Here is a 26520-nt window from a genome sequence, read left to right as displayed (position 1 = left end):
AGATTGGCTATGTGAGATTAAAGCGACTTAGTTAAGTGAATTTTTTATTTAACGACTAACTAAGCATTTAATATCATTAACAGTAATTGCTATTTATTATTTCTTCGCGTTTAAGGGCTAATACATAATTTGCAAATGGTTGTTTATATCTTCGTTAATTTAAAGATATAAATTTAATTATTTTTTTAAAGGTGTATCTTGATTAATACTTGAACTTCTTTCTGTTATAATTTATGTTATAATTTATTAATTTGCTGCAATAGTAGCGCGCCATCGGCTATTTCCTGTTGCTTCCTTTTGCTTTTGTCCGAGTTGCAACTGTGGAGGAACTTTTCTTGGCACGATTATGGTTTTGGCTCGCTTTAGAATCGAAGCTACGGCGATTCCTGACCTAAATCCATAAACATGCACCTGCGTGCTTGTTTCGTTTCAATTGTACAGAGTTTATCGGTTTCGCAATACCCTTCATGAGAATCAATTCTTTATTTAATCGATCAATTTATTTACGACAACGAATTTCCATTATGGATTGTAGCTTTTTATTGTGATGGCTAATCTCATAATGCATAAATTCTTTTCATTATTACGAAAAGAAATTGCGTTGATTTAATTGACTGTTGTAACAGTATGGAAAAGTGAACTAAAGCCAAACTTTTTCGGTTTACGGCACAACGATAAAATGATAACGAACGCATTTATTATCGTTTTTATCGCGTTTATACTATCGATCACTAAACTTTTTGTCAGTCAACCAATCATAAATTAACCGGCTCTCAAACTGGATTTTACGATATTTGGAGGGCTTATATTCGGCCTGGAGAGAAAAATTTCACGGGCCTCGTATTGCGTGCCCGAAAACGTGTAATTAAGTTAGTCACAATAATGAAACGCATCATCCCCCTTTGAGACTCTCTTAAGAAATAACACCCCTGGTAAGCTCTGGGGGGGATGGCTATTCGAGAAACTAATAATCACGCTTGCGATTCGTAACACGTTTTTCTCACGATGCACCCGCTGCGCGAACAATTAACGACTTCAATCCCAAAGTCCCCCTTAATTAATGATTTACCCCGATTAGTTTGCTATGCCACGGAGAGCCGAGATTTCACTTCGCGAGAAAAGAGAGACGGTAGGATTAAAACCCGATTATTCCGAGGTCATTTAAAAAGTATGAATATGTATATTTTATTGGAGATTTAAAAGGTGGGAAAGAGACGGAGAACGTTAAGCAGAACACGGAGATGTAATGTAGAACGTCGTAATAAATATTAAAAAAGACTGAAGGTATGCTTATATCCGAGGGTATTTTGCTTACTCGAAAACTCGAATGCTGCTTTAAAGTCGATTGTAATTGAATTTTAAAAATATTTTAAAAGAAATTCTCGCTTTTAATCCGTCGAGGACAAGCGGGACGGCATTCGTACTCTTGTAAGAGAGATTACACATATTTAATATGGGAAAACGGGTGCTAATGAATATTACTGGATTTCAACGCAATATTTTATTCGATGATACGAAATTTTCCGTTCGAACGGAAACGGATAATTCGGAGCCGATATCGCGGAGTAAAATCGCGAGAGCAGTAGCAAAAGATGATTCCAGTTGCATCTACTTTTATAACCGCCGTGCTGCTCATCGCTCCTGCATTCGACGACGTATCGATTGGCTATCGCCTGACGTATGTTTTCTCTTCTTTGTCTGGGGCTATGAATTTCTTACGACGTCTCTTGCGGTCGATAGCGCCGCAAGAGATCGGTATAATTACCCTCGAATTTACAAATGTGTGCCTGTTGGCTGTTATACACGTGTAGAATAATCTATATACGCTGTGTGCCCTGTTAATGTGTTCGTAAGAGCTTAAATTCTAAATTATGAACATTTCTTCCAATTCTCTTGACAAATATTAGCTTGATATTAAAGAATTAATAGATGAAGGAAGAAAATACGTATGTATATAATGAAGACCTATAATTACAACGAAGTAGACGATTGAATTTAATAATATACATAAATTTTTGTATTTATAATCGCGTACTTTGCGGCGCTTAATTTAGTATCGTGGAAATTATAATTTAAGTTAGAAATGTGTTTCCATATAAAGAGGGAGAGAGAGTTTAGATATTTTGACGTCAAGTATATTTTCCGACTTAATGCTAGCCGATTCATCGATCAATTTATTAATGGGCTGACTCTTCTCGCGCACTCAATCATGAATACCTAATATTGCCTCGCCGGTCACAGACAAGAATGAACGAGTTTAATAATCACTGTGGATATATAATATGCATGGAAGATTTCTCCGGTCTAGGATCTTCTATCAAATCGAAGCAGCCGACTTGCCTAATTAATTATACTTTGGAGCAGTTTCACATTTCTGGAAATGTGACACGCAAAATTTCCTTTCAAAGTTAATTATTTTTACAATTTCGAATATTCATGTGTGTAGCACAGAAATAAATCATTTATTGATATAAATAATTCGAGACGTAGAAAAACGTCAAAATAAAAAAATTGAAACGTTTTACATACGTTCAGTTTACTGGCTCACATTTTGTGAGAAATAGACTTGATCTTTTGATAAATATTATTGTTACAAAAGAACAAGAGAACCAAAATTAATCGCGCTATTCGAATAATGTCGAATTCATGTAGATTTTTCACCAATTAATGTTTCTGTTTTTATTTTTTTTTTACAGAAAAACTCATTTGCATGGTCGGAGGGTGGCGAAGAAGGCGGCGGCGGCGGTGGAGGTGGCGGAGGAACGGGTGGGACCGGAACAGGTGGTACGGGTCCTGCGACCACCGGTGGCGGTGGACTGGCCCATTGGGTCAGTGTTATGGCGGAGCACATTCACAATCCGCACTCAGCCACTGGCGTCAGTGTTCACCATCAACAACAATCCCCACCTCAACCGCCTTACCCGTGGAACAATGGCCTTTCCAGTGACGTGAGTACGCTCTTGTTGCACCCACTAGATTTCTCATGCTGGAAACCCACGTCGGAATGCCACTAACGATTTCAAACTTATATTCCATTTAATATTAGATATTTTTTAAATTATTATCAATGATAAGAGGCATTTCCATTTATGATGACGTTGCTCGGCTGATAATCGAATAGAACAATCTCAGTATAATTCTTACAAAAATAGTAGTTTCAGTAAAATATAAAAGCAAACATTTTTATTTATTGCGAACAATGTCGATCAATTTTAAATATATAGCAAATTTTTTTTATGTTAGAAAATGTACCGCAAAAAGATCGCATTTAAAAATATAATTATAAATATAATTGACTAAGAACAGGGATAGAGCTATAATGAGGAAAAGGGAGAAAAATTTTTCCACTTTTTTCCACTTTGACTTTCTCTTAAAAAATCGTATTAACATCTGACAAGTACTACAAAGTTTTGAATTTATTTTTCTGTAACCTCTGTATTTCTCGCGGATTCGACGAAAGCTGCAGTCGTGACAAAAAAGATCGACAGGAAAAAAAATTCAATAGAAAGAGACGGTTACTGAGACCTAAAAGGAAATAAGGAAGAGTAGAAGGAACGTTGCTTGAATTAAATATGGTTGGAAGAAAGACACCGTTAAATGCGCAGCGGTCCAACGGCACCAAAGCTTCGGAAATAGTAGAAAAAAATTCCCCGTACGACATTTCGTTTTTTTTTCTTTTTTTAAATGCGCGGTGTCAGCGGAATAGAATACGCTACCCCTGTTTTGATTTTGTTTTTTTTCCCTCACCCTTCCGCGTGCTATCTCCTGCGACGAGAATCCTGCATAATTTAGACGAGACTGGATTAGAGGAGACCGTCAAGAGAGGAAGAGACAATGAGTGTGAAAGAGTCGGGAAGGGATGAAGTAGTAAAATCGAAATGGAAACGACGGGGGTGAGAAGTGCAGGATGGGATACAAACGACTCGAAAAACGACGGCGAAAAAGGGCGCCAAAAAGGGTTGAAGATCGCTTTACATAGCGGTGTTCTTTCGTCGGGTTCCATCTCGAGATAAAAAAAAGAGAGAGAGAGAGAAAGGAAAGAAAACAAATAGACGGAAGCGCGAAAAAAGACTTTCGGGGAAGAGGGAAAAAAACCGTGTATGCGCATTCGCGCGAAAGGGAATGAATGAGAGAGAGGAGAACGAGAGAATAACGGAAAAAAGTAGTTGCTCATTTGAATCGATAGTGGTGGTTACGCGGCGTTTTTCTTGCGTTAATCAGGTGGCAGTTCATTTGTGGCGCGATTTATGAGGGAGGATTAACGAGTCGTAATATCAGAGTATGATTTTTAAATAGTAAAAAAGAAAAAGAGATTTTTAAATTTTAATATCTTTCAAGCTTACACATAATCTCTAAAATGTTGTACCCCATTTTTCCCGCGCTTTGATCATTCGGTGAGATCGTCGTCTGCAATTATGTCACTCTATGCACAGTCTGCATTCGCAGCATTATTATAATTGCGCTCCCATTACCGAAGCGAGATCATAGAGAAGCCTCGATCACAGAGGACTCGTTTGTTTTTCTAAGACAAGAAATTAGGGTGCGCCTTCTATCTTCGTACGGTGCGAAAAGGACCGGATTTGAATGTGAATAGAAGCGGCAGACATCTCGAGGACGCTCTTTATCGGTCGTAGAACCTGCAGCACGCGGAAGAGTTATCCCGAGGCCTCGTTTATCCTCTCTCTTTCTTTGTCCCTCCTTCTCTCTCTGTCTCTCCTTCCATTGAGAGAGCCCACCCGGTTTTTGTCTATGGTTATGGGTGCCCACCGAGAGACCCACGCCGTGGGCCTATCGCGGAGGCCCCGGGAAAAAACAAGGAACTACGACAACGGGGGGACGATTTAAATAATCCGCGGCATGCTAATGTCTCTGGCATTCTCACGGAACGCCGTTCTCGTGAAAGTTCTCGAAAGGGGAGGGGGCGATAGTTTGGGAGAGAAGAAAAAGAATGAGCGTACAAGACAATCGGCCAATCTGCATATACGATGCATACGGGCGAGGAAGAGCCGCAACCCTTTGGCGTTCCACGAGGGGATGATCGCGTTATCTCGGTGAACGACTCGTGACCATCAACGGATGGATCGGTCGTAGTCTAACCGTTAGATTCTAATGAAAATGTCGAGAATTCTCAATATTCATAATAGAAATGAGCTAATATTATTGGAATCATTGCAAAAAGATCGTAGCTCTTTGAAGAAGTGTCCACGCCACCGACAACCGTCGGCCGAGGTTGGAAAAGAGTGAGAAGAAAAACGCTAGCGCAATATATGTTAGCGCGATGCCTGCTTGTCATGTGCGAAATCGGTAACACGTTTTCGGAGGTTGTAATCTGTCGTCGGTTTTGCCCAGCGGGTGGTCAACCCTTTTTCCGGGCTTTTTTACGCCTGCCCGACCATAATCCCTTAAAACGCTTAGAGGCGTTCTTTAGGGTAATTTCTTCACGGCGAAGAAGGGGCGCGTCGTCTCATCCGGCGGGTCCCGCATCGTTTTATTCGGCGAAATGCAAAACACCTTTGGCCGCGCGCTCACGGTGCCCCTCTCGCCCGCCTTCGGAGAACAGCAACTGGAATCGTTCTTTGCGCGAGAGAGTCCTCGGCCTCGCGCGCGGAACACCACCCCTGACGAAGATTATGCAAAGAAGGACTCATCCATCCCTTTCTTTTCCCTCCTTCGTAACTATCCTTCACCTTTGCCCCCCTCTCACCCCGCCCGACGAAAGTCCCCCGGTCGTCCTCTTTCTCCGTCTCCCTCGCTCCTTCTCTCTTGCTCTCTCTCTCGTCATTTTCGTCCCCTCGACACGGTAGCAGTACGAAAATTAAAATAATGGTTCCCGCAACCCCTGCCGGCATTTTTTTTACTTCTTCGATCAGCTTTTTCTGCATGTGCACCTTCGGCGCGGCAACGACAGCCGGCATGCAAATCGTGCGCGCAACGGGATTTTTGTCTCCGTTCGGCGAGAGACAAAAAAAAGAGCGGGGAGAAGTAAGGCACGGTTTATTGTCTCGATATACCGGGACCACCGTTCGTTAAGGGGCCGGTGTCGAAATAAGATTTTTTTTTCTATCTCCGTGCGCGCAGAATGCCTCCGGATGACGAAGCCGTGTCGCCGATTGGCTAATGAATTTCTGGGGCAACGTGCCGCGACGAGAAAAAAAAAGAACGCGACGGGACTAACGTTCACCTCGCATTGAATGAACGCAATAAAACGGTAAAAGTTTCACTATGAGGCAATTTATATCGCGTCATCGTATAACGATATTCCGTTGCAATTTTTTATATCTGTATTTTAACAACCCTTTCACGTGGAATATGCGTACAATAGATTTTATGCGTGTAGAGAAGAAGATATTTTTTCAAATAATTCTTGTGCAATTTTTTCTGATCGTCTTTTTGTTAAATAGGATTATTATTTTTATAATCGAGAATTATCGTAATCTAATATTATTATCAACATTTTATTTATTAACTAAAAAAAAACTTGTATTTAGTTCATGATTAAAGTTATGCGTTTTTAATTTTATTTTATTACTTGTAGGCGTAATTTTCTTATTATGTGAAAATGATCGAAAAACAATATGTTACACACATAACGGTTCTGAATGGTACATGTCTAAAAACAAGTGTGTCATGTGTCACAAAAGTTTTTCGTGTTCTCACAGAAAACTTCTTACCGTCAGTTAAGTTTGCATTTGCCGCGTCATCGATGGCAAACGCTAGTTCCTTGAAAACCACCCCTTTACGACACGGAGGATATTGCATTCGGTTATATAATAGAAACGAAGATAGCGGTAGTCACGTATCAGCCTAACGCCGAGTCCTTTTTGGCGGCGGTGTCACAACATTTGGGCCCAGGATAGAATTATGGCCGTCCTTTTCCCGTAGTTTTCGGCGTACCGATCCTCTTCTCGTTCCCGTTCGCCGTTTATATCCTTGCTCATCCACGTGGAAACAGTTTTCTGCGATTCTTAGCCCTTCATCGCGCTTTATGTCGGAGCCCGCAATGAGTTTGCATTGTCCGTATGACTGTTTTATTATAAAATTATATTTGTATCTCACTCTAACGTATATGACATACTTTGTGCGCATCTTTTTTTATTTTTTTAATATTTCATATATGTATATATAAATTCATAAATCTCTTGTACGTTGCAACAAATAATTAATATAATTATTGTTGTCTATAACAATCATTGTAGAAGTATATTATGATCATATATTTCTGAAAGAGTTAATGTATATAATCAGAAAGTGGCGAGAAGTAAAAACGTTTATTAACTTTTCGTTGAGATATTTCCATCAACACGTTACGATTACGTCTTGAACTAACAGTAAACGACCGGCAGCACGAAAGTCGCGGCGGCGACTTTTTTTTTTAGAGGACCGTGCCCCGAGAGACGTGACTATGAATCCATCGCGAGAATGTACCGTTTTCCGCGAGGGTGCACCGTTAAAGGGTTAAGGAAAAAAAAAATTAGCACCCGTTCTATCAGGGCAGGAGAAAAAACAGCGTCGGGTGCAGCTTCCGGCGAAGAAGACGCGAGCATCGGCGTCGGGTGCCCGCGCTCTGCCGGAACCGATCCGGATGAAAAAACCACATATAGTTTTTCGACGCGGAGCACGGGGTGGCCGCCCTAGGCTGTGTACCGTAGAGGCGCGTATGCAGATCATCGTGAATGCCGTGTAACAAAGGGCCTATAGTCTCACGCTATTGTGCCGTGGCAGGTAAGATAAAAGTGGCCGGCCCGTGGGCCCCGTCGATCCCTACAACAACGCGCGGCTGCACCCCGAAAAACGCACATATACACGCACCGACACGTACGGGAGACGGTCGAGGAGACGTGTTCGGGTGACCCGGTCTAGTAGACCAGCTCTTGATGTCTCTTTAATTTTTATTAATGACAGCGAATTTGAATTTCTGCATCGGTGATATGGGAACCGCGCGCGGGACGTTCTTGATGGGAGAGGGGGGGGGAGAGATCATCAGGTACGAGAAGCGGACGTACGTACTGAGAGAGCACCGTCGTAAGTCGCGTACGTGACCGTGGCCCTGGGAGCCGCGCTTAAGGGAGATCCTCGTCCTCGTCATCGATCATAATTATCCGCTTTCGTACCTCGTTGATCCGCGCCGCAGCGACAGGTGAGGATTTTCGAGATTTTCCTTGCATCTTTCGGGCACGAAACGAACCACACCGGGCCGAAGCGTTCGGCAGATAGCCGTCGTTTATTTTAACATGTTCGCGTATTTTTGTTTTACAGATTAAAAGTAACTTAAAAATTGCATTGAAGTTGAACTATAAAATCGAATTTAATTAATCGAATAGATCACATACGAAATAATTGAAGCGTTGCCTCTGTTTAAATCTCTCTCGTCTAGTAAATTTTTTATTTTCTTCATTTCCTTTAGTTTTTACACTTAGCTTTTAGTAAAAACTCACCCACATATTTTTTAAAATTATTCTATACATATATATATGTATGAAAGAAGAGTTAATAATTTAATATAGTTATTTTCCAGACTAAAGAAAATTTAGAAAGTATTGAAACTTATTTATATAGTAATATAAACAGAAGTGTCTCTCACTCGTTTCGTATGAGATGATATATTCAATTAAATAATTCAATTTTATAATTCAACTTTAAATATATATATATATATATATATATATATATATAATATAAAGTCTAATATATATTTTTGTACGTAACATTTTTAGTTTTCAATGAAAATTAACTTACTCGTCAAATATTTATTATCTCCAGGATTGAATTTATTTACTCGGTAAGCTAACCGCGATCTATTCGCAGGAAGAATTATTGAGTTAGTTTTTTTCGCGGATTTCATGTGCTATTAATAGTCGCCTACGATTGACGTTGCCAACAAGTGACGAATTATCCGCCTTGCGCGATTAAGAAATCGGTTTATCCCGTATTGCGCGTCTGAGATGAATGGCCCATACGTACATGGATAGCATGGGATACTAAAAGGAGGCAATTAATACGTCGCGCATCGTCGTCTCTTCAAAAGTAACGCGCGGAGCAAAGGGCGCCGCGAAGAAACAGAGGGGCCAGTGTTTTCGAAGGGCCACGTGTTTTTTAATGACGACTAGCAGACACCATCGCGTTTTACGTCGCGTTTTACGTGATATCGATCGTGATGGTTGAAAAAAAATTTACATCCCGGGAAATCGTTCACGCGACAATTTTCAATTGTCAAGTCGAACTCCAGGTTGAATTTTTTCCAATTTTTAAAAATTGGATTTATAACTTTTGATATAGAATTAAGGCAAACTTTTCTTAGAAAATATTTAATGTCCTGTCGGGTTGGCTTAATCATCAATATAATCTCGGCAATTAAACTCTGAATTAAATATGTGTTAAAAAGTTCAAGTTAAAAGTTTAAGATAAAAGTTTAATCTGATATTAATCAAGAAAGATGATGTTATTATCTACTTGCATTTTTGAAGTTTAATATGTCAGAGAGAAAAGAAAGAGACACGAACGTCATAATTTCAAACGTTAAATATATAATATTTAAGTGAGTTGTCAAATGTTTGCTAATGAAAAATCGATTTGATTTGCACCATACAAAATACAAATTTGTTATTGAAAGATAACGCGATGATCTTATAGCACATTCCATATACGTATTACATATTCACAGTTATGGAAGATTATGTATAAATCTGAAATAAAAGCATTGTTTAATTTGATAAAAGCTTGATCGAATAAATGCCGAGAAAATGTTTACGCTAATTAATTACCATTGCTTGAGCGAATATATGTATATTGAGAGAAATTATAATCAAAAGCAAGCAATTCGAAGTTGTTCAATTAAACTTTCAAGCACTTTCTTCTTATCGCGATTAAATTTTGCGAGAAAAAAGAAATCTTTCAGCTACCGCGAGAGATTCGGAAAAAGTTTCGATCAGGTGTCGGATGTGTTGAGAAAGTTCGATCACAAAGGATGAGTTTTGCGAATATCGCGCCTACGTTCGCTTCGCGGATCAAACGTTACTCGAGTTTTTACACTTCTTATTCTTTATGGATTGTCTGTTAATCCTTTAAGGACGGATATAAAACCGCATGGTTTCACGTAGTTTATACACCACGTTCGTTCCGAAAGGGTTAGCGAAGAGAAAGGAGCGCGGAGAATGTTGCAAAAGTCGTCGTCCAGAGATTTGGAAGTGGAGGATAAAAGATCGAGTGGAAATATCGGAATCGATATTTGACCCGGCAGAACGGAGTAACAGAAAGGAAAGAAAGATAGAGAGCACAAAGAAAGAAAAAATTTTGAAGAAATATCGAGCTTCAGGAGCTGCAGCCATCTATGTTATCGCCATCTTTTTTTTTATATTTGACGGATTTTAAAAGAAGTTGTTGCACCGACGAAAGATCTAAGCCGTGGGAAAAAGAGACGAGAGAATGAAAAATCGCAGTATTTTTTATGAGATGAATATTACATCTAGTTGAAAGAGTTATCTTGTAAAATATTGATCACTGTCATTCTTTATCTATTCAAGCTATAAAATCAACAGTCTTTCATTGAACGTTGCAATCAAGTCAATTTCGTATCTAATTGCAAGTGCATACGAAACATTATTAGTCTTTTAAATGAATACGAAAATACCGATTCGTATAGATAGTGCCGTTAAAAAAAGATTAAAATAAATATTTCATCAAATTTATCCTCAATCTGCATTTAACAGAATCAATGCGATTTGGCTTGCTCCTGTAGTAAACAGGTCAACTAGGGTCACCAGATTTTATTTTTGCATCTTTGATTGATGATTAGCGTAAAAAAGAACGAAATATATATTTATAAGATTAACTAAATATATTATATGTAAAATGTAGAGAGAGAAAGAGAGGGGAAGAGAGAGAGAGAGAGAGAGAGAGAACAAGAAACAGGAGGAGGGGGGGAGCGTGCGCGACAGAGAGAAAATTATTTCTGTATCAAGTTATGTATACGCATTATGACGTGTAAAGTTGCGTCTCCCCACGGAAGCTGTTTATTCTTCAAAGTTTCTATTGGCGTCAAAGCTCTCGGAGGCATGGCAGAATTAAAGGCAATGGTTCTCAGTTGTGCATCCGGGATTTCTGCCGTCGAGTGTTGTCCTCGAGAATACAAGCTTCAAGTGCGGGCTCTTAGCCCTAAGATCATCGCCTTCAATAACGTCATTTTATCCTGCGGAGGACCGGCGAGCGCGGCGAGCGATTCCTCCCGATACTGCAGAGCAATCGAGAATATTTTTATAAAGTACCGACCGCACACACAGAGAGAGCGGAGGAAGTCGCGGGTTCGTTCTTCGTCCGATGAAAGCGGGAAAGGGTGGGAAAAAGGGCGGCACTCGTAGAAATAGAAAAAAAAGGAAAAACAGTCCGGGATCGATATTGAACTGCGGAAAAAAGAAGGGCGGGAAAGAACGAAGGTGGAAAAAGGAAGAAAATCGAGGAAGGCGAGCCGGGGGCTTTGAGGAACGACAGTATGCTGACGATAAAATGAGATTTTCAATACTTGCCTGGAAAATATTATGGAGATATTCGCCGTTCGTCTAGACGGATGAATCCATTATTTTCGCGGATTATATCAATATTAAGCATTAGTCGATTCCGCGTAAGATCGAATATGCAATATCGCTGCAAAATTATTACGCTATATCGGCTAACGCCGTCACCGTATACGCGAATCATTTGATCCGTATAATTTTCGCGTCGCAAGAGATCTTAAATATCTTTCTTCGCGTCGCGTCGAGTTACACGTGGAGAATCGTCGCGCGTATTTCAGATCTTCCACAATATGTATTTATATGCATTTTAGAGCACGACTATGAAAATCGACCGCACTATCTCGTGTTTTTAATCCGCGTCTGAAAAAGATTCATTAAAAAATGAAATTTTTTAAAACGTTGCATCAGTCTGTATTAGAGGATATCAGAGGATATGAATAAAATTAGGCTAAAAGGAGCAATTTTTAGTTTGCCAAGGAACGGAGCAACAATATAAGAAGAAAAATAATATTGTAACATTGATAAATCTCTTATAATACGGCGTGTACGTTATGAAACCACAATAACGATGATCACAACGCGGAAATAGTGAAATAATATTTTATTTATATGTTTAAAGTAGAAACATTGGAAATGTTATGGGAATAAAATGATGTAAGAGTGAAATAAAAGTTAATAGATCGTTAGTTTATTAATGAACGATTTTTTAAGCTCTATTTAACATTTGCCGTATTAATATTGTAAAGGTGGAAAAAAATTGCGCGAGAGAGCGAGCCAACTCGAACAAAAGATAATATTTTATTCCAAAGATCGTGGAATATAACTTCTTCTGGCTACATGGTGAAAAGGGAAGAACGAACGCCTGGAAATGACGAGCGTACGAAGGAAGAAAAAAACCAAGGAGAAATATCAGGATCGATATTCGACCCGGAAAAAGGAGCAGCGGCAGAATGGGGAAAGGGCAGGCGGGCAGGGGGGGAGGCGACCAGGGGGCGCTCCACCGAAGGGGTAGCGGCACCGGAGTGGAGGGAGGGAAAGGGGGCGGGAGGGGGGTCAGGAAGAAAAGTGAGAAAAAGGAAGCGCCGCACATCACAGAACCCGGGGCTGCACTTTGAAGAAACGTACAATAGCGAAACGCTTCCTCCTAATATTTACAGAAAGACATTCGCGTAAGTCGTAAAAACGTCTCCTCCGAATAATAACAAACAGGACTGCGCTCCTCTTATCTTCCGTTAAAAGTTTATGGCACTGCGCGAACTATTACGGTCATTTCCGTGGCTCTCGAACAATGAAAAAACAGGAAAATAGATCTCTCGATAGTTCCGAAGAGCGATAGGGAGGAATGGGAGGGTAACATTTCGGAAACTTGTGATTGATCGCTATCTTTCGATGAATACGGTGTTAATATATGATGGCGTCGAACTAATACAGTCGATTATAGAAGTATTTCACGCCGGAGAGAGAAATTCCTAATATTATATATATACTGTTAAAGGTTAGAGGATGAAATTTAAACCAATACCATGAGTTAGATTTATTTTGTTATTTTTAACTACGATGTGCGTCAAAATTTATTAGTTTGAAACAAAATAGGATTATTTTAACTTCATTGGTTTAGTCAAATTAACATTGTTTTAGTTAAATTAACTACATATTGAGTAGGAGCAGTGGCGACCTATGGAATAGTTAAAAATTACTCAAAATTGAGTTTAATTTAACCTTATGAATTTAACAGTGTGTATGTATATATATATATATATATATATATATATATATATATATATATATATATGCTACATACCCTTTTGTGTAGCAAACTTCTATAATTCAATTCGTAATACGAAAGTTGTCCCGATGACACGGATGAAAAGTTTTTAAGTTGGGCCGATGACACGAATAAGAAATATCCCGGCTACCTGACTTTCGAGATAATCCTTTCGTCTGACGTCTCGGATGTTTCTAATACAGATTCAATGATCATCGATCAATCAGCGCGAGTAACGAGGCGAGGACCGTTTTTCTGCCGTGAAAATCGGGTGACGATTTGCGAAGCCATCTTTTTCCATGCCTACAAGATCGATGAACCATTTGATGGCCGTGTTGACGCTATCGTAATGTATATTATAAAATATAAACGTTCATGCAAATGCTATAAGATGACGTTCGATAAGATGACACTGTATTGTAAATATATTCTGAAGAGACGTTAATAAGATACAATTATATCGTAAATTTGCAAAGTAATTTGTTAAATCGAGAATCCAGTAATAATTTAGCATAAAAATTATTTTATGTTACAATGTTATACTCGATTTAATGAATTATTTGACAAGTTTATAATATGTATGAAGTTTTCTTAAAAAATTAAGATCATTTATTGAAAATTAAAAATCAGATTGTTATTATTTATTAATTCAGATTATCTAATATTGAAATATAGTCTACAATAGTACTAAAGAATTAAAGATTTATACATATATTGCTATATTGTCATTTTCTTATCTTGTTATTTAGTATCGCGATATTTTATTATAGACTTAAATAAAGATTTGCAGAAATAGATAAAGTAGGACGCATCAATTCCTTTATATAAATCACATTAAAATAATTCCGAAAACGAAGCTTTGGCGCGTTGAATGGCGATTAAAACTGCATCAACGTCCTCGATAACGTTTCAGAGTTAATTCAGGCTTCGAGCACCGAGGACAGGCCACTCGATGATCACGTTATCGTATCAAAAACTAATGAGATTTTGCATGAATCGAGGATTAAACCGACGCGGTTATACGGACTACTGGTGGTGTTGCCTTAGCATAAATCAGCAGCGTATTAAAGCACTCGCGTCTCGTTTCGACGATCGAACCGTTCGATTATCAGCGCCGAGCGAATCTGCTAAATCCGACAGCCCGTCTGCGAGTTCGCGCGTATCATTTTACGCCGCGCTTTGTGGCAGCAGGTGCCTGCACATTCTCCTCGTCTCCGCGGAGCCGACACCTGCCTGCAGCGCGAAGATCGGCGAATAAGATCGGCCGTCTTCTGCCGTCGCGCGAAAATAAAAATAAAAAAAGCGCGAATCAATCGACGTACGGTCTTTTGCAGCTCGGGATTCGGTCTGGCTACCGTACCGTCATTATAGGTGATTCGAGTCTCAGTTACGGAAGCGACGGTCTCGCGTTTATTCCGACTCCCGTTATCCAAGCGAAGAAACGGCATGTAGAATTTGTAGAAGAAGAATAGATCGAAACAATTAATAGATACAGCGGTGGCGGCGCGGCGCGGCGCGGCGTTACGTGTAGCGTAGCTATAAAATATATATAAAATAATTGCGCATCGTTCGTGGCCCGACGAGCGAAAAATCTCCACTATACACAAGTATCGGAATTACTCTCGGAGAGTTTTTGATCTTATGGTATCTTCGCATTGATAAATGAAATGAAGCATATTCCCCTATTGAATTTCGCGATGCTGAAAATAATTTCTCGTTAGGTCGGCGGCGGTGCGCGTATGTATACTTTGATGAGCGCGCGCGTCTCGTTCGGCCTACAATTAATTCTCGTAACGGCGGCGTGCTCGCGAAGGGAGAATGAATAAAAAATTGTAAATATAATAACGGGGCTCGTTCGTTGCTCGCGGTGTACGGCGGATGCGGATGGAATTTGTATATAGCGATACGAAAAAGACCGTAGCTACGTAGGGATCGTTAAATGAATTCTATCCCTAGAAAGGAGATATATTCCCGCATCACTGTGTTCTTGATGCACGAAAAATTCAAGGGGTTTCACATTGAGGCTAGAAATCTTGAAGCGTAAGAAAAGCGAAAAGCGTTCTTCATTCTAGCTTTTCTCTTGTAAATCGTATATTTCGCACTTGTACACAAAACACGCGCTCTTACGTATCAGGAAAAGCGACACGCGCTTATAGACACGTTCGTCGAACGCGGCTCGCGTTAAACGCGTCATTTCGAAGTCTCGCAATCGGTACGAGAAATATTTAGCGTTTCGAGGACACCCTCGACGCCGGAATCGAGTAGCCACTTGTGCCGTAGTCGTCGAGAATAGAGTAGAGTAACGTGTGGACGTCATCGCGGCCATTAGAAGTCTTCGATCTCGTTCGCGACGGGCTCCGCCAGCCGCCACCGTTCTCCTGGAGGGTCTGTTCAAGGGTATCTCGGTTCGGCCGGCCCACGCCGCCGCTCCTCTCCGTGAGAAATTCACGAAACAAACGCCCGTTTGTGCTCCGATGCTGTTTCTCTTCCTCCTCTTCCTAGTCTTCCTCCTTTTCCTCGTCTTCTTCGTCTTCCTTCTCTTTCTTTTTCTTCTTCTCCCTCGTTCGTTCGAGGTCGTTTTTGTTACGCGCGCTTACTCTTCGTCTCGTGAACAAGGCGCAGCGCCGCGTCGCCTAGTGCCAAGTGCTTCCTCCTGGACAGGAAGGATCCTCTCGAGACATCCTCGCGCGTCTTAGGACCGCCAAGCAAAGCATACCGTACATTTTTGACAACAGACACAGTCATCCGAGTTAGTCACTTAAAAAGGAGTTAGTTGCTTCGTACGATCGTTATGTTGGTCGGATTTTCCTATCGCAAAGAATATCGTGTACATTTTTATTTTTTGAACGCATAAATTGAATCTTTGTTAAATATACTAATATACGATCCATATATTTCTGATTCAAATTTACAGTAAATTTCAAAATATCCGAAGTGATTGAAAGAAAAGATTATAGATATATTTTATATAAGTGCACAATTGGTTGAAAAGATTACAAATTTTTTAAATATATTCGCACATACGTATATCAGTTGCATTTTATTATTATTGATATATGAGCTAAATATATTTTTTTTATTACTGATGTCCTCTCCTAAAAATATGTCCAAATAGCCAAGTCGTTTATAGGTACTGCCAGTAGATCTTTTGCACGATAATTATATTTTATATAGCATTTCATTGTCGAAGTATCAGTGCATGATTTTTGGCGGCATGTGGTCGCGATGCGGTCACGTATGCGTTGCTACGTAGCGCGACATTACGCCAAGAAATTTGAGAATCAACTTTTTCCATCCCGTCCGCCCCTATGCGAGAGCGAGATTTCCATAGACGATCCCTCGCGCAATTTTACTTCCTCTCCGTTACCCTCCGCTGGCTGCACATCCTCTCCCCCCGTCTGGTTGCAGGGAATGCACCGACGAGCGCGGGCGAGCGGGCGGGCAGGGACGGGAAGAAGGGATACGAGAAGCGGAGAGACGCGTAGACGGATAAAGGCAACTCGCGAGGCGAGAGGGGTCCAGGGGAGAGGGACAGACGAGGGGGTGGTTTAGCGTCTCCGCTATTCCTCCCCCCCCAACGAGCAGGTCGCGCGCTGAGTGCGCTGGTAAAACAGCCCCTTAAAACGATTTTACTGCCGCGCACGGGGCGCAACGACGTCTAGACGCCAGGACCGTAAAGTTTGACCTACTCACCCCCGACCGGCCCGTCCCGCTCCGCTTTCGCCTCCTTTGCCTCCTTCGCCGCCTTCCCAGTCGCTCTCTCGTCGATCCTTGTCGCTCTCGCCCCGTAGAGCTCGAGAGACACCAGCCGGTCCCTTAACTCATGTACCATGGACCTTGAGAAGTAGGCCAAAGGGTTGTTCTCCGGTTCTCGTAAAAGAGACTTCTAACCTTATAGGGTTGCTCGCGGTCCCTTTTCTTTCAATCTCCCGAGTCTAAAGAAACCATTCGCAACATCTGACAATATCTCATTGATTGATTGTTTGAGAGACCAAAATTCCGACATAAATTCGTCACTTTACGAATTGCAAGCGTAGCTCACTTTTGATTATGTAATAATTATTTATGAATATTATACGCGTTTATTATAATCTATTTTATTAAGATTATTATTAAAAATTATATTATTGAAAATTATAAATTTTAATTATAATAATAAATAACGGTTGAATGTCTAAAGCCAATATAAAAATATCACATTTATTTAAAACTACTTAATTTAATGTATTTACTTTTTTTTTAACTAATCTTCCGTAACAAAAATTTGATATCGATTTAATCTTGCAAACGATTCTCGTTCCATTGAGAATGCTTCTCAATGAAACCGCAAGGATTTCGTAACTTACGCACCATTGATTTCGAGAAACGAAGGGTTGCCTTGCCCTACTGTGCCAATAGAAGAGGGTCGTAATGCCGATTGACTGTTTCATCCCCAGACACTTCGTTTCGACGGTGATGTATCTTTATCGAGAAGAGAATTTCCATTGAATTCGTCTTCAAACCAAAAATGCATTCTAATTGTAACTAAACATCTCGAAAATAATTTGAGATATGGTTTTACATGTTCTCCATTGCTATTAATCTAGAATACAATAAATAGTAAATTACACAAAATATAGTGAATTGTCTGCGCGTACTACTGAATAGTCAGAAATATATATCTACTTAATAGTATTTACAAATATTGAGACGTGTATATATCAAAATTGATTTTTGCAATATATCCTGAAAAAAAATAAGAAACCAAATTTTGTTTTCTTGTGTCTCTCGTATTGCTGCATTTCATCCATTACCGTCTCTCATCCCCTTTCGCGACTTTAATCCGCGTGAATAGATGAGGAAACTGGGGCAAAGGGTTACCGTGAATAGGGGTGGCTGTAAAGAAAGGAAGAGAGAGAGAGTGAGTGAGAGAGAAAGAGAGATCGACCCTTCAAGGAATTTCATTTCGACGCGTCTTCACCTACGCGACTCGTTTCTCAACGTATTTTCATTCAAGATGCTATCAGACCCCCGTGGCCGCAGTCAAGAACGATCGGTCGAAAAGCGATCGACTATATTTCGCCGAGAAGTGGAATTTCATTCTATCCTGGAATTCTCTCACGAATGCATTTTTTATCGCTATCGCAATCGAAACTGGGGTATTTTGGTTAGCGCAACAAATTCCGCGGGACATATTTTCGTCGATGAGGTTCTCTCTCGGCGATAAATATACGTTCTTATTCAGTTATCGACGTCTCTCTATAATAAAATTCGATTAAGCGTATATTTTACGAATAACGAATAATAATAATAGCATAATTGCTAATATATCGTATATATCATTAAAGGTAGCTAATAACGAATAATAATAATAGCATAATTACTAATATATCGTATATATCATTAAAGGTAGCTTATCTTTTATTGCAAATTATAGTAAATACGAATCACTTATATGTTCTCTGGACGGGTTAACCGCCTTTTCAGAGATTAACCAGATTAGCGTTGATAAATAAATGGCCACGGGCGCTTTTTTGAAATCAAGTTTTTGAAATTGCGCTTAAGGGATGCAATGTCGACATGCGCGAACGTTCCCTTTATGCAAACCGGAAAACTCGGTCAAACGCAAAGTTGGACCTAAAGGGAGTCACGTGGCCCTTTTGAAAACCGCCGAGTGTTTCCACGGTTCGCAGAATTTCCGAGAGCGTTCAAGTATCCTGGGACCTTTTAGCGTTAATTGCAATTTTTTTTCTGATTTCCCCACAAACGGAAATTGCGTTGTTAGTGCAAGCGAGAGAAACTTTCCTTAAAACGTTAAAAAAGTCTCGCGCGTAAAACGCGCGCAGCCAGCCATTTTTTTTTTCATAAATTCGTTAATGATAATTCATTCGTACAAGTTTCGCGAATAATCTACGTTTGTAATTGACGTAGAGCGTCGAATAAAGGTGCATAAGGTGAAAGAACCGTTAAAATCGCCATTGAGCATTGTCGCGAACTGTTAATCAAGTAGGCAGACGTTTTTTCAGCGACGTCGGAAAAATGGCAGTTTTTCGCCGCTGCAGGCCGCTCGCGCGGGAAACGCATCGATCGCTGTATCGCGCCGACACGACTCTGCCAGCGAGGAAATATCCCTTGGCGAGGAGCTCTCGCCCTACTCGCATCGTTTTTACAAGCGCGGAAAAGCGCGGCTCGTACCCTTAAATTTCCTCGTGCGCGCGCGCTTCTGCACCGCATCCGGAAGTGCTTCCGCTGGCCTCTCCCCGTCCTCAGAATACGACCCGGTGGTTAGCGCCGAAAAAAGGAAAGAACAGCCGCGAGGCTCTTTCAAATAATTCTCTTCGCGCACTCGTCGACCCTTCTCCGCGAAACGAGCTTTTTACATCGCGCGGAAGCTTTTTGTAGGGAACGCGGTAAATTCTTTCGGTGTTTTTGATGTTTTCGAGAACTAATTCAGAACGACGATCCTTTTAATCTATATAGTAGTCACGAATCGATTCGTAATTTTTGCCATATCTGCAAATTTTGAACTATATACATAATATTAATAAAAATACAAGATAATTTTGATCTTTTTTCCGGATAACATTTTCATCTACATAAAAAATTGTCTTAGGTCCATTAACTTTTAATTGTATTCTTTTTTTTCTTTTAGCCAAATTGATTACACGTGGCTTTTCGCTTCGTCATTCGTTGTCATCATTCGCTTATGCAAATACTTTTTTTCCCACCGTTTATTTAGCGCTGTGTAGTCTTCGCATTAATTTTTTATCGCGATCGATGTCTTCGTGCTGGAAACAAATGTGTTATTTTGTGGCTTAGAAACGGAATACGAAGAGATTGTTTCAACATTTGCATCGCATCGATACATGCGGACCCTTCATCAGTTTGTAAACAAAGTAACGTGTGTTAGCAATCGGAATATTGATACAAGAAACATAAGGAAAAATCGACGATATTTTTAACAGAGGAAAGAGCTATCGCTGTTAGCATTAATGATAATTAACGCTACGACAGAGTCGTACTGCGCGTCTGTAACGTAATTCTATCCTTCTCTTGTGTGTAAACCCGTGTGTATGTAAAACGAGAGAGCGTGTAAATTTTAACGCCGTGTTCTCTCAGGCACGCACGTAACATTCTGGCGAAGCCGGTCGCCACGTGTTGCCTTCAGATTGCACCAAGTCGAAAGGAGAGACATGTAATGATGAACATTATAGAGGGGAAAAAGTCAGTAGGATTAAGGGCTGCGAGTTTAAAGTCGTTCGCGAGGTATGCAATTACCCTATCATACCTAAGTCTCACGGAGAAAGAAAAATCATTACGAATATTTGTAAGTTACTATTAGAAACGATATAATCTGTGATTATGGACGAAAATCACTGATTGTTTATTGGTCTTAAATATTTTTAACAGTACGTAATTACACATATGTATGTGTTCCAAAGTTTTACAGCACACAAAAATTTACTCTTTTTTGCAAAATTTTTTTAAATATATATTGCATTTCTAGAAGAATACTGTCACAACTAAAAAACTCATAATTAGGAGAAATGAAAGAGACAAATTTAATTTAATTTTGTTGACTTGTGAGATAATTAACGCAATTACAATTACGATATTTGGTTATAATGAAACTTATACTGTTTTTTTGAGGAGGACTGGTGTGAGTCACTTGTCAGTTTACTTATTCACTGACACTATTCAACGACTGCAACATAACCGGTTTAAAAGAATAACTACACTTCTTTAAAAGAATAGTTACACTTCTGTTTCGTGCAGCGGATTTCGTATATAGACTTGTGACATTATTACAGCACGTAGGTAACATTTTAGGCACATACTTTTTATGAGCTTTAGCTCGAAATCGAAATTTTTTGTAGCAGTATTCTTCTAAGGGTGCGATATTATATTATACGAGATGAAGATTTTAGCTGCTTAATGTCGAGTTTATATACCTCTTTGTTAGTTTTATTGTACCTATTGGTTTCCACTTCTTTTTCATTAAACGTATGACTTTCAAACGATTGAAGCGATGAAATCTGAAAAATATACGCGGGGGACGGGGGTAATAAGACGGAGCGATAAAAGTAACGGTAAATGACGGAATAAACGTCGAAGCGACGAGAGATATATATTTTCCGCTGCGGCAGCATTCGGTGGCAGAAGTTGAAAGGGGTTGGGCTGGATGGAGGTGGTACAGTAGGTAGATGCAGGTGGTGGTTGGGGGTGTAGGAGATTGGAGATTCTAGGTAGGTAGACAGGCAGACGTATAGGTTTATGGGTTTCCGCGACCAGGCCGCGGCCATTCCGCGCGTCTGGAGCACGGCTACTTTCCCCACTCCTCCCTTCGTCTGCCCACCCCTATCGGCTCCTCGCAACCCCTGTCGCGGCGGAATCGACGGGGGTGGTTGTAAAAATTTTACTGCGAATTGTCTGCAGACCCGACCCGCCGCTCGACGTTACGACCGGGAAAAATAGGAAACCCCCGGGAAACCGGCGGAAAAACTCGTCTGGGTCAGATCTCTTCTCTCCGCCTCTGTTCTGCCTCTCCCCCTCTTCCCCCTTCCCCCGTCTCCGCGTCCTCGCGCGCACCATTTGGGTCAGTGATCTTATCAGCCGACGATGATATCGCGACTGGCCTCGTCCTCCGTTTCGGAGGATTTCGGCTCGTTCTGAAACTTTATGGACTCTGAAGATACTAAGGATGTGTTGTATATCGTATCCTCTTTCAGTCTATTTAAGCGCCACTCGGTTGTGTTAACATTCCGATGCCACCGAGACATGTGGAGTGGAAACATATTTTTAGATCGACGATAAAACACGTGAACAAAATTTGAAAGTAATATCAGTTACAATTATTATTATAATTATTATCGTTGCTTATATTTCTGCACGAGGCAGTGAAGATTACTCGTTGAAAAGTTACTTTTATAGAAATAATTATTTCAACAATTTTAACTCTTAACTTTTTCGTAATTATTACCTTAGAAAAGAAATCTTTGATATCTGTCAGATGATCGGTTTTATTTTCACGAATTTAAAAGAAGGGTTTAAGGACGGCTGGCAAATGAAGTCACGAAAATTCCAGACGATCGGGGGTTATCAAAATCAGCGTATCCCGGTAGCTCGCTGAGCGACGGAGGAGAAAGGCGAGCGCGTAAAGAGCGAGGAGAGCGAGAAACGCCAACAATCTGGGGCCAACTGTTGAATTTTATCACTCTCGGTGTCCCTTCCCCCTCCCCTTTCTCTCTCAGCACCCGCATGTCCAAGCCAGGAGATGAGGTGCGAGGGGAGGGCAGAAGGGAAACGAGAGTCATGGACCACATGTGCCTCGTTGGCCACCCTTGCGCTCCTCCGCTCTGGGCCTAAAGGACAAAAAAAGCCACGAAAGCGATATGGTCCCACTGACACTCTGTGGGAAGACACGTGTGTCTTGCATATTCTTAAATGAATAGCGGCGTCGGAGGGTCTTTAACCGGAGATAGTCGCGCGGAGGAAGATACTTTACTTAGGACGGAGAAATATTTTCAGCATAACTGAGAAAATTCCTCTATAATAACTTTCCCATCTTCTGCGAGAGAAAAAGAGATGTGTAATATTTTTACAAGAATTAAATGATTTTTAGGGATTATATGTAAATTACTTTTGCAATTTTGAAAACGGTTAAGCAGCATTTAGAATGATAATTTTTGTTATTTTAAGCAATTACATAACTTAACAATTAAATAGCTGATTAATTAGATAATTTTACAAAATTGGATATCCATTGTATTTTATACTTATTGGAAAGTCCATATGGAACGTATCATCGATTCATTCTCTTATATAAATAAGTAACTTCAACGTCCTAATTTCTGATATTGAATAACTCGTTAAGCCATCTATTATATTTTCGCTTTAGTATATATGACTTTGCATTTATTAGATGATAGATTTCAATTCTGATCATCTTAAGACGTTTATGTACAAAAAATATTCTTAAGAGTGTTTATTTTAAGGTGCATACATTGCGATGATACATCTTGCACAATTCCTCTAATTTTTCTTTTGAACGTGTATCGCTCAAACTTTGTTCGTTTAAATTTCTTCTCGGAGTATCGATTTTCAACTCATCTGATATTGCTGTATGTTATGTATTTAAATACTCATCGCGATTAACACTCGCCTTCTTTGAGAGGACTAAGCTGGTCACTCCTTTCGTTTGTATCTCGTAATTTCGAGGATTGCCCGCGCTATTGACGTACGAGATAGTCGTTTCTCTTTCTCTCCTTTAGGGCCACGTGTGCCACGTGTGCCGCGTAACCCTTGAACGGCCGAGTTTTACCAGCTGTCAGCGTCCTATCGGACCGAGTAACCGTCGACCGTTCATCGACGAGACGATCTCCAGTCCCGCTCTATCAGAGTGGAAATCCGAGCTTCTGGTTGGGTTACCGCGGAACGACGGACGTTCGTTCCTTCACCCCCCGGGCGCGGCGTATCTCATTGGATTCTCGATGTCCCGTTGGGACTCACGGGGTCGTAAGCCCCCCCAAGATATCCCTGTCATCGAACTCTGTGGACGACAGGTCCCCGGACTCGGCTTGGACCGCCAGCCTTTAACATCCAAGATTGAATTTGTCCGCGTGATATCGTTACCAATGCAACGTATGCAAAAATATTCTCAAATATCGTTGTTTGTTGTATCTATTTGCAGTTAATTAAACGTGGGGTTCAGCTTATAAACCGCGATGGCGCAACTTGCGCAATAATCGTTCGTAGAAACGGCGCGCGATAAATGTAGGTAGGTACTCACTCGTACGTAGCTTACGAGAAACTTGGGATCCAACTTTTTATAGGTCGTGCGCCATTCATGCGCGTTCTCATAAGCGAATTTTGTTCTTCCGGCCGAGAAGGTATCATACCAATTTTTAATCTGCCTACAGATTATTGCAACGACGAGGAGACGACCAGAAAGAGAAGTATAGCGCGAGTAGAAATAATAATCTATTAAGTTTCTCTCCTACTTCGCGACATTATTATATTTAGACTGCAAAATTTATTCTCAGTCGTTTAAACATTTGACATTTTAGGCCGATAAACGGGCTATGTAATTTAGATGATTACTACATCTTGTTCGAAGCGGAAGGTTGTATTAAATCGATAGTAAGCATTTTCATCCGCTTTACCCGCTACATAGCAAGAAGTCGCGGCTACATCGTAGTTCCCGGTGAACGTAACAACGTTCTACAATTTGCATTAACACATTATGAAGTAAACGAGGCTATCTTATCTGCATAATAGGCGAGAATTGTGGCTACCGATTGCTGTCGCTATCACGAAATCGATGATAAATCGTTCGTTTTAATCGAATCGTTTGCGAAGTACGAACGGAGATATATTGTCCTACTTTTCCTCTCTTATTATCTCTTCTACGAACGACTGGACAAACGGGCATGATTCGTGAACGACGAAGAATTGTAATCTCGAACTGTTCTCTCTCTCTCTCTCTCTCTCTCTCTTTCTCTCGTTGTCGCGCCACGACCCGCCTCACGTGCCACGTGCATCCACTATTCGCGACCGTGGTAAACAAACTGCGCGATGCATCCTCCGATGCTTCGCGCGTCCGAAAGCCGAGCGACTCCGGGGCAAAAACAGAGGATTCCGCGGGACGACCGCGGGATAAGGGCTCTACTCTGAGATTTTTTACGATCCTCTGCTCTCTCGGTCGTCCCGCGCGACGCCGCGTCGCGACGTCGAGCAAAGAAAAAGAGTGACGTCACGCCGGGCTAGTCTGTTGGGCTAGGTCGTGGCACTCCTTGCATCCCGCCTTCTCCACCGCCACCTTCTCTGCCTCCTCCTCCTCCGCCGCCTTCTCGTTCTCCTGCCGCCTCAACCATCGACTTCTCTACCCGTCCTCCTCCTACGAACGGCGCGCGACTCCCGTGCACCCTCTCGCCCGTCTCTCCGCGCCGCGCTGCGCCGAAAAAAGCAAGGCTCGCAAAAGGACGCCCGGCGTCGTGGCGCTCTTTGGCTGATCAATACCCGCCGCCTCGTACGCGGACGGACGGTCACGCATGTGCACGGTGTGGGCCGCTCTCTTTCTCTTTCTTTCCCCCTTTTCCGTTTCGGTACTGCTTTGCCACCCACCTCCGCACTCCTTCGCCGCTCACCCATCCCTCTCTTTTATCCGACTGTCCCTTTCCTCGTCTCTCTCGACCACGTTCCCTTTTTCTTCCCTCCCTCCCTCCCACCGCGCCGTTACGCTCGTCTTTCCCGACTCTCCGTCTTCGTCTGTCCTTCTCTCGCCCGCCGCCGCGCGTTCCTTTTCTCTTGTTATCTCTTCGTCTTTCGCGCTCTCGATTTTTCTCCCCCGCTTTTTTTCACCGTCCCCTCCGATTTTTCCTCTCCCTTATGCCTGTCTACTGTCCTTCTTTCGTTCGTCTACTACCACCGACTCCTCTCTTTTACCCCTCCCCTTCCCCCCGCGCCGCGTTCTGTCTTCCTCCCTTTCGTCCCTCTCTACATACCCTCCCCCCCCCCGCCGCCTCCGTAGAGACGGCCCGATTTTTTCCTCCCGTTTCCTCGGCTCCGACATTTTTTACACCTTTTTTCTCCCCCTCCCCCTCCTCCGACGGCTGCCCATGCGCCGCTCTTCCCCGCCATCGGAATATCGCCTCGAGCATCCGCTCCGTCTCCCTCTCTCTCGTGCCGTCACATACGCACATGGTCTCTCTCTCCCTCTCGTCCCGTCTATCCTCCGCCCTTTTCCTCCTCTCATTCGTCCACCTCTCTTTCATTTTTCCCTGCCTTTTACCCCTCCCCACCCCTCGCCTCTGTCTTTCTCTCTCTTCTGACCCTCTTCCACCCCTGCGGCTCCTATCTTTTTGATTTTTTTTTCACAGCTACCCGACCACCTACCGACGCCGCGCGTCGGCGTCCTTTTTCTATCGGGACGCTCTTCTCGACCATCGGCTCGACCACGTACTCGCCGTACACACGTACGCTCGCAGCCTGCGCGCGAGAGGGAGAGACTCAGAGATAAAGAAGGGCGTAAAGAGGGAGCTTGTGGATGTGGGAGGAAAAGGAGGACCGAGGGGTGCGCGAGAAGCGGGAGGGTGAGAGTGGGTGGCGTAGAACGGGGCGGGAGGAGGGGGGGGGTGAAACTGGCTGCAGTGCCTGGATGCGAGCTAAAATGTATTTTTTTGTCTTTTTTTTTCTTCTTTCTCTATATCTTCCCTTCGAGCGAGCCGTGGTAGGTTGGATTACCAATCCAGAGCTGCCTCCGGCACGTTC

General features: G+C 41.7%; 1 protein-coding gene across 2 annotated transcripts in view; it reads left to right on the top strand.

The window, feature by feature from the left end:
- Nucleotides 1-26520, top strand: part of LOC139822997 (zinc finger protein rotund) — a 162806-nt gene that overhangs the window by 52413 nt on the left and 83873 nt on the right. For both annotated transcript variants that reach the window (XM_071795259.1, XM_071795258.1), the window contains exon 2: nucleotides 2697-2948. In XM_071795259.1, coding sequence (XP_071651360.1) covers nucleotides 2697-2948 — 252 coding nt within the window. The remainder of the gene's footprint in view (nucleotides 1-2696; nucleotides 2949-26520) is intronic.

The sequence above is a fragment of the Temnothorax longispinosus genome, chromosome 12, assembly GCF_030848805.1.
Source record: "Temnothorax longispinosus isolate EJ_2023e chromosome 12, Tlon_JGU_v1, whole genome shotgun sequence".
In the NCBI taxonomy this organism is placed as follows: domain Eukaryota; kingdom Metazoa; phylum Arthropoda; class Insecta; order Hymenoptera; family Formicidae; genus Temnothorax; species Temnothorax longispinosus.
This window is presented reverse-complemented; position numbering and strand designations above follow the sequence as displayed.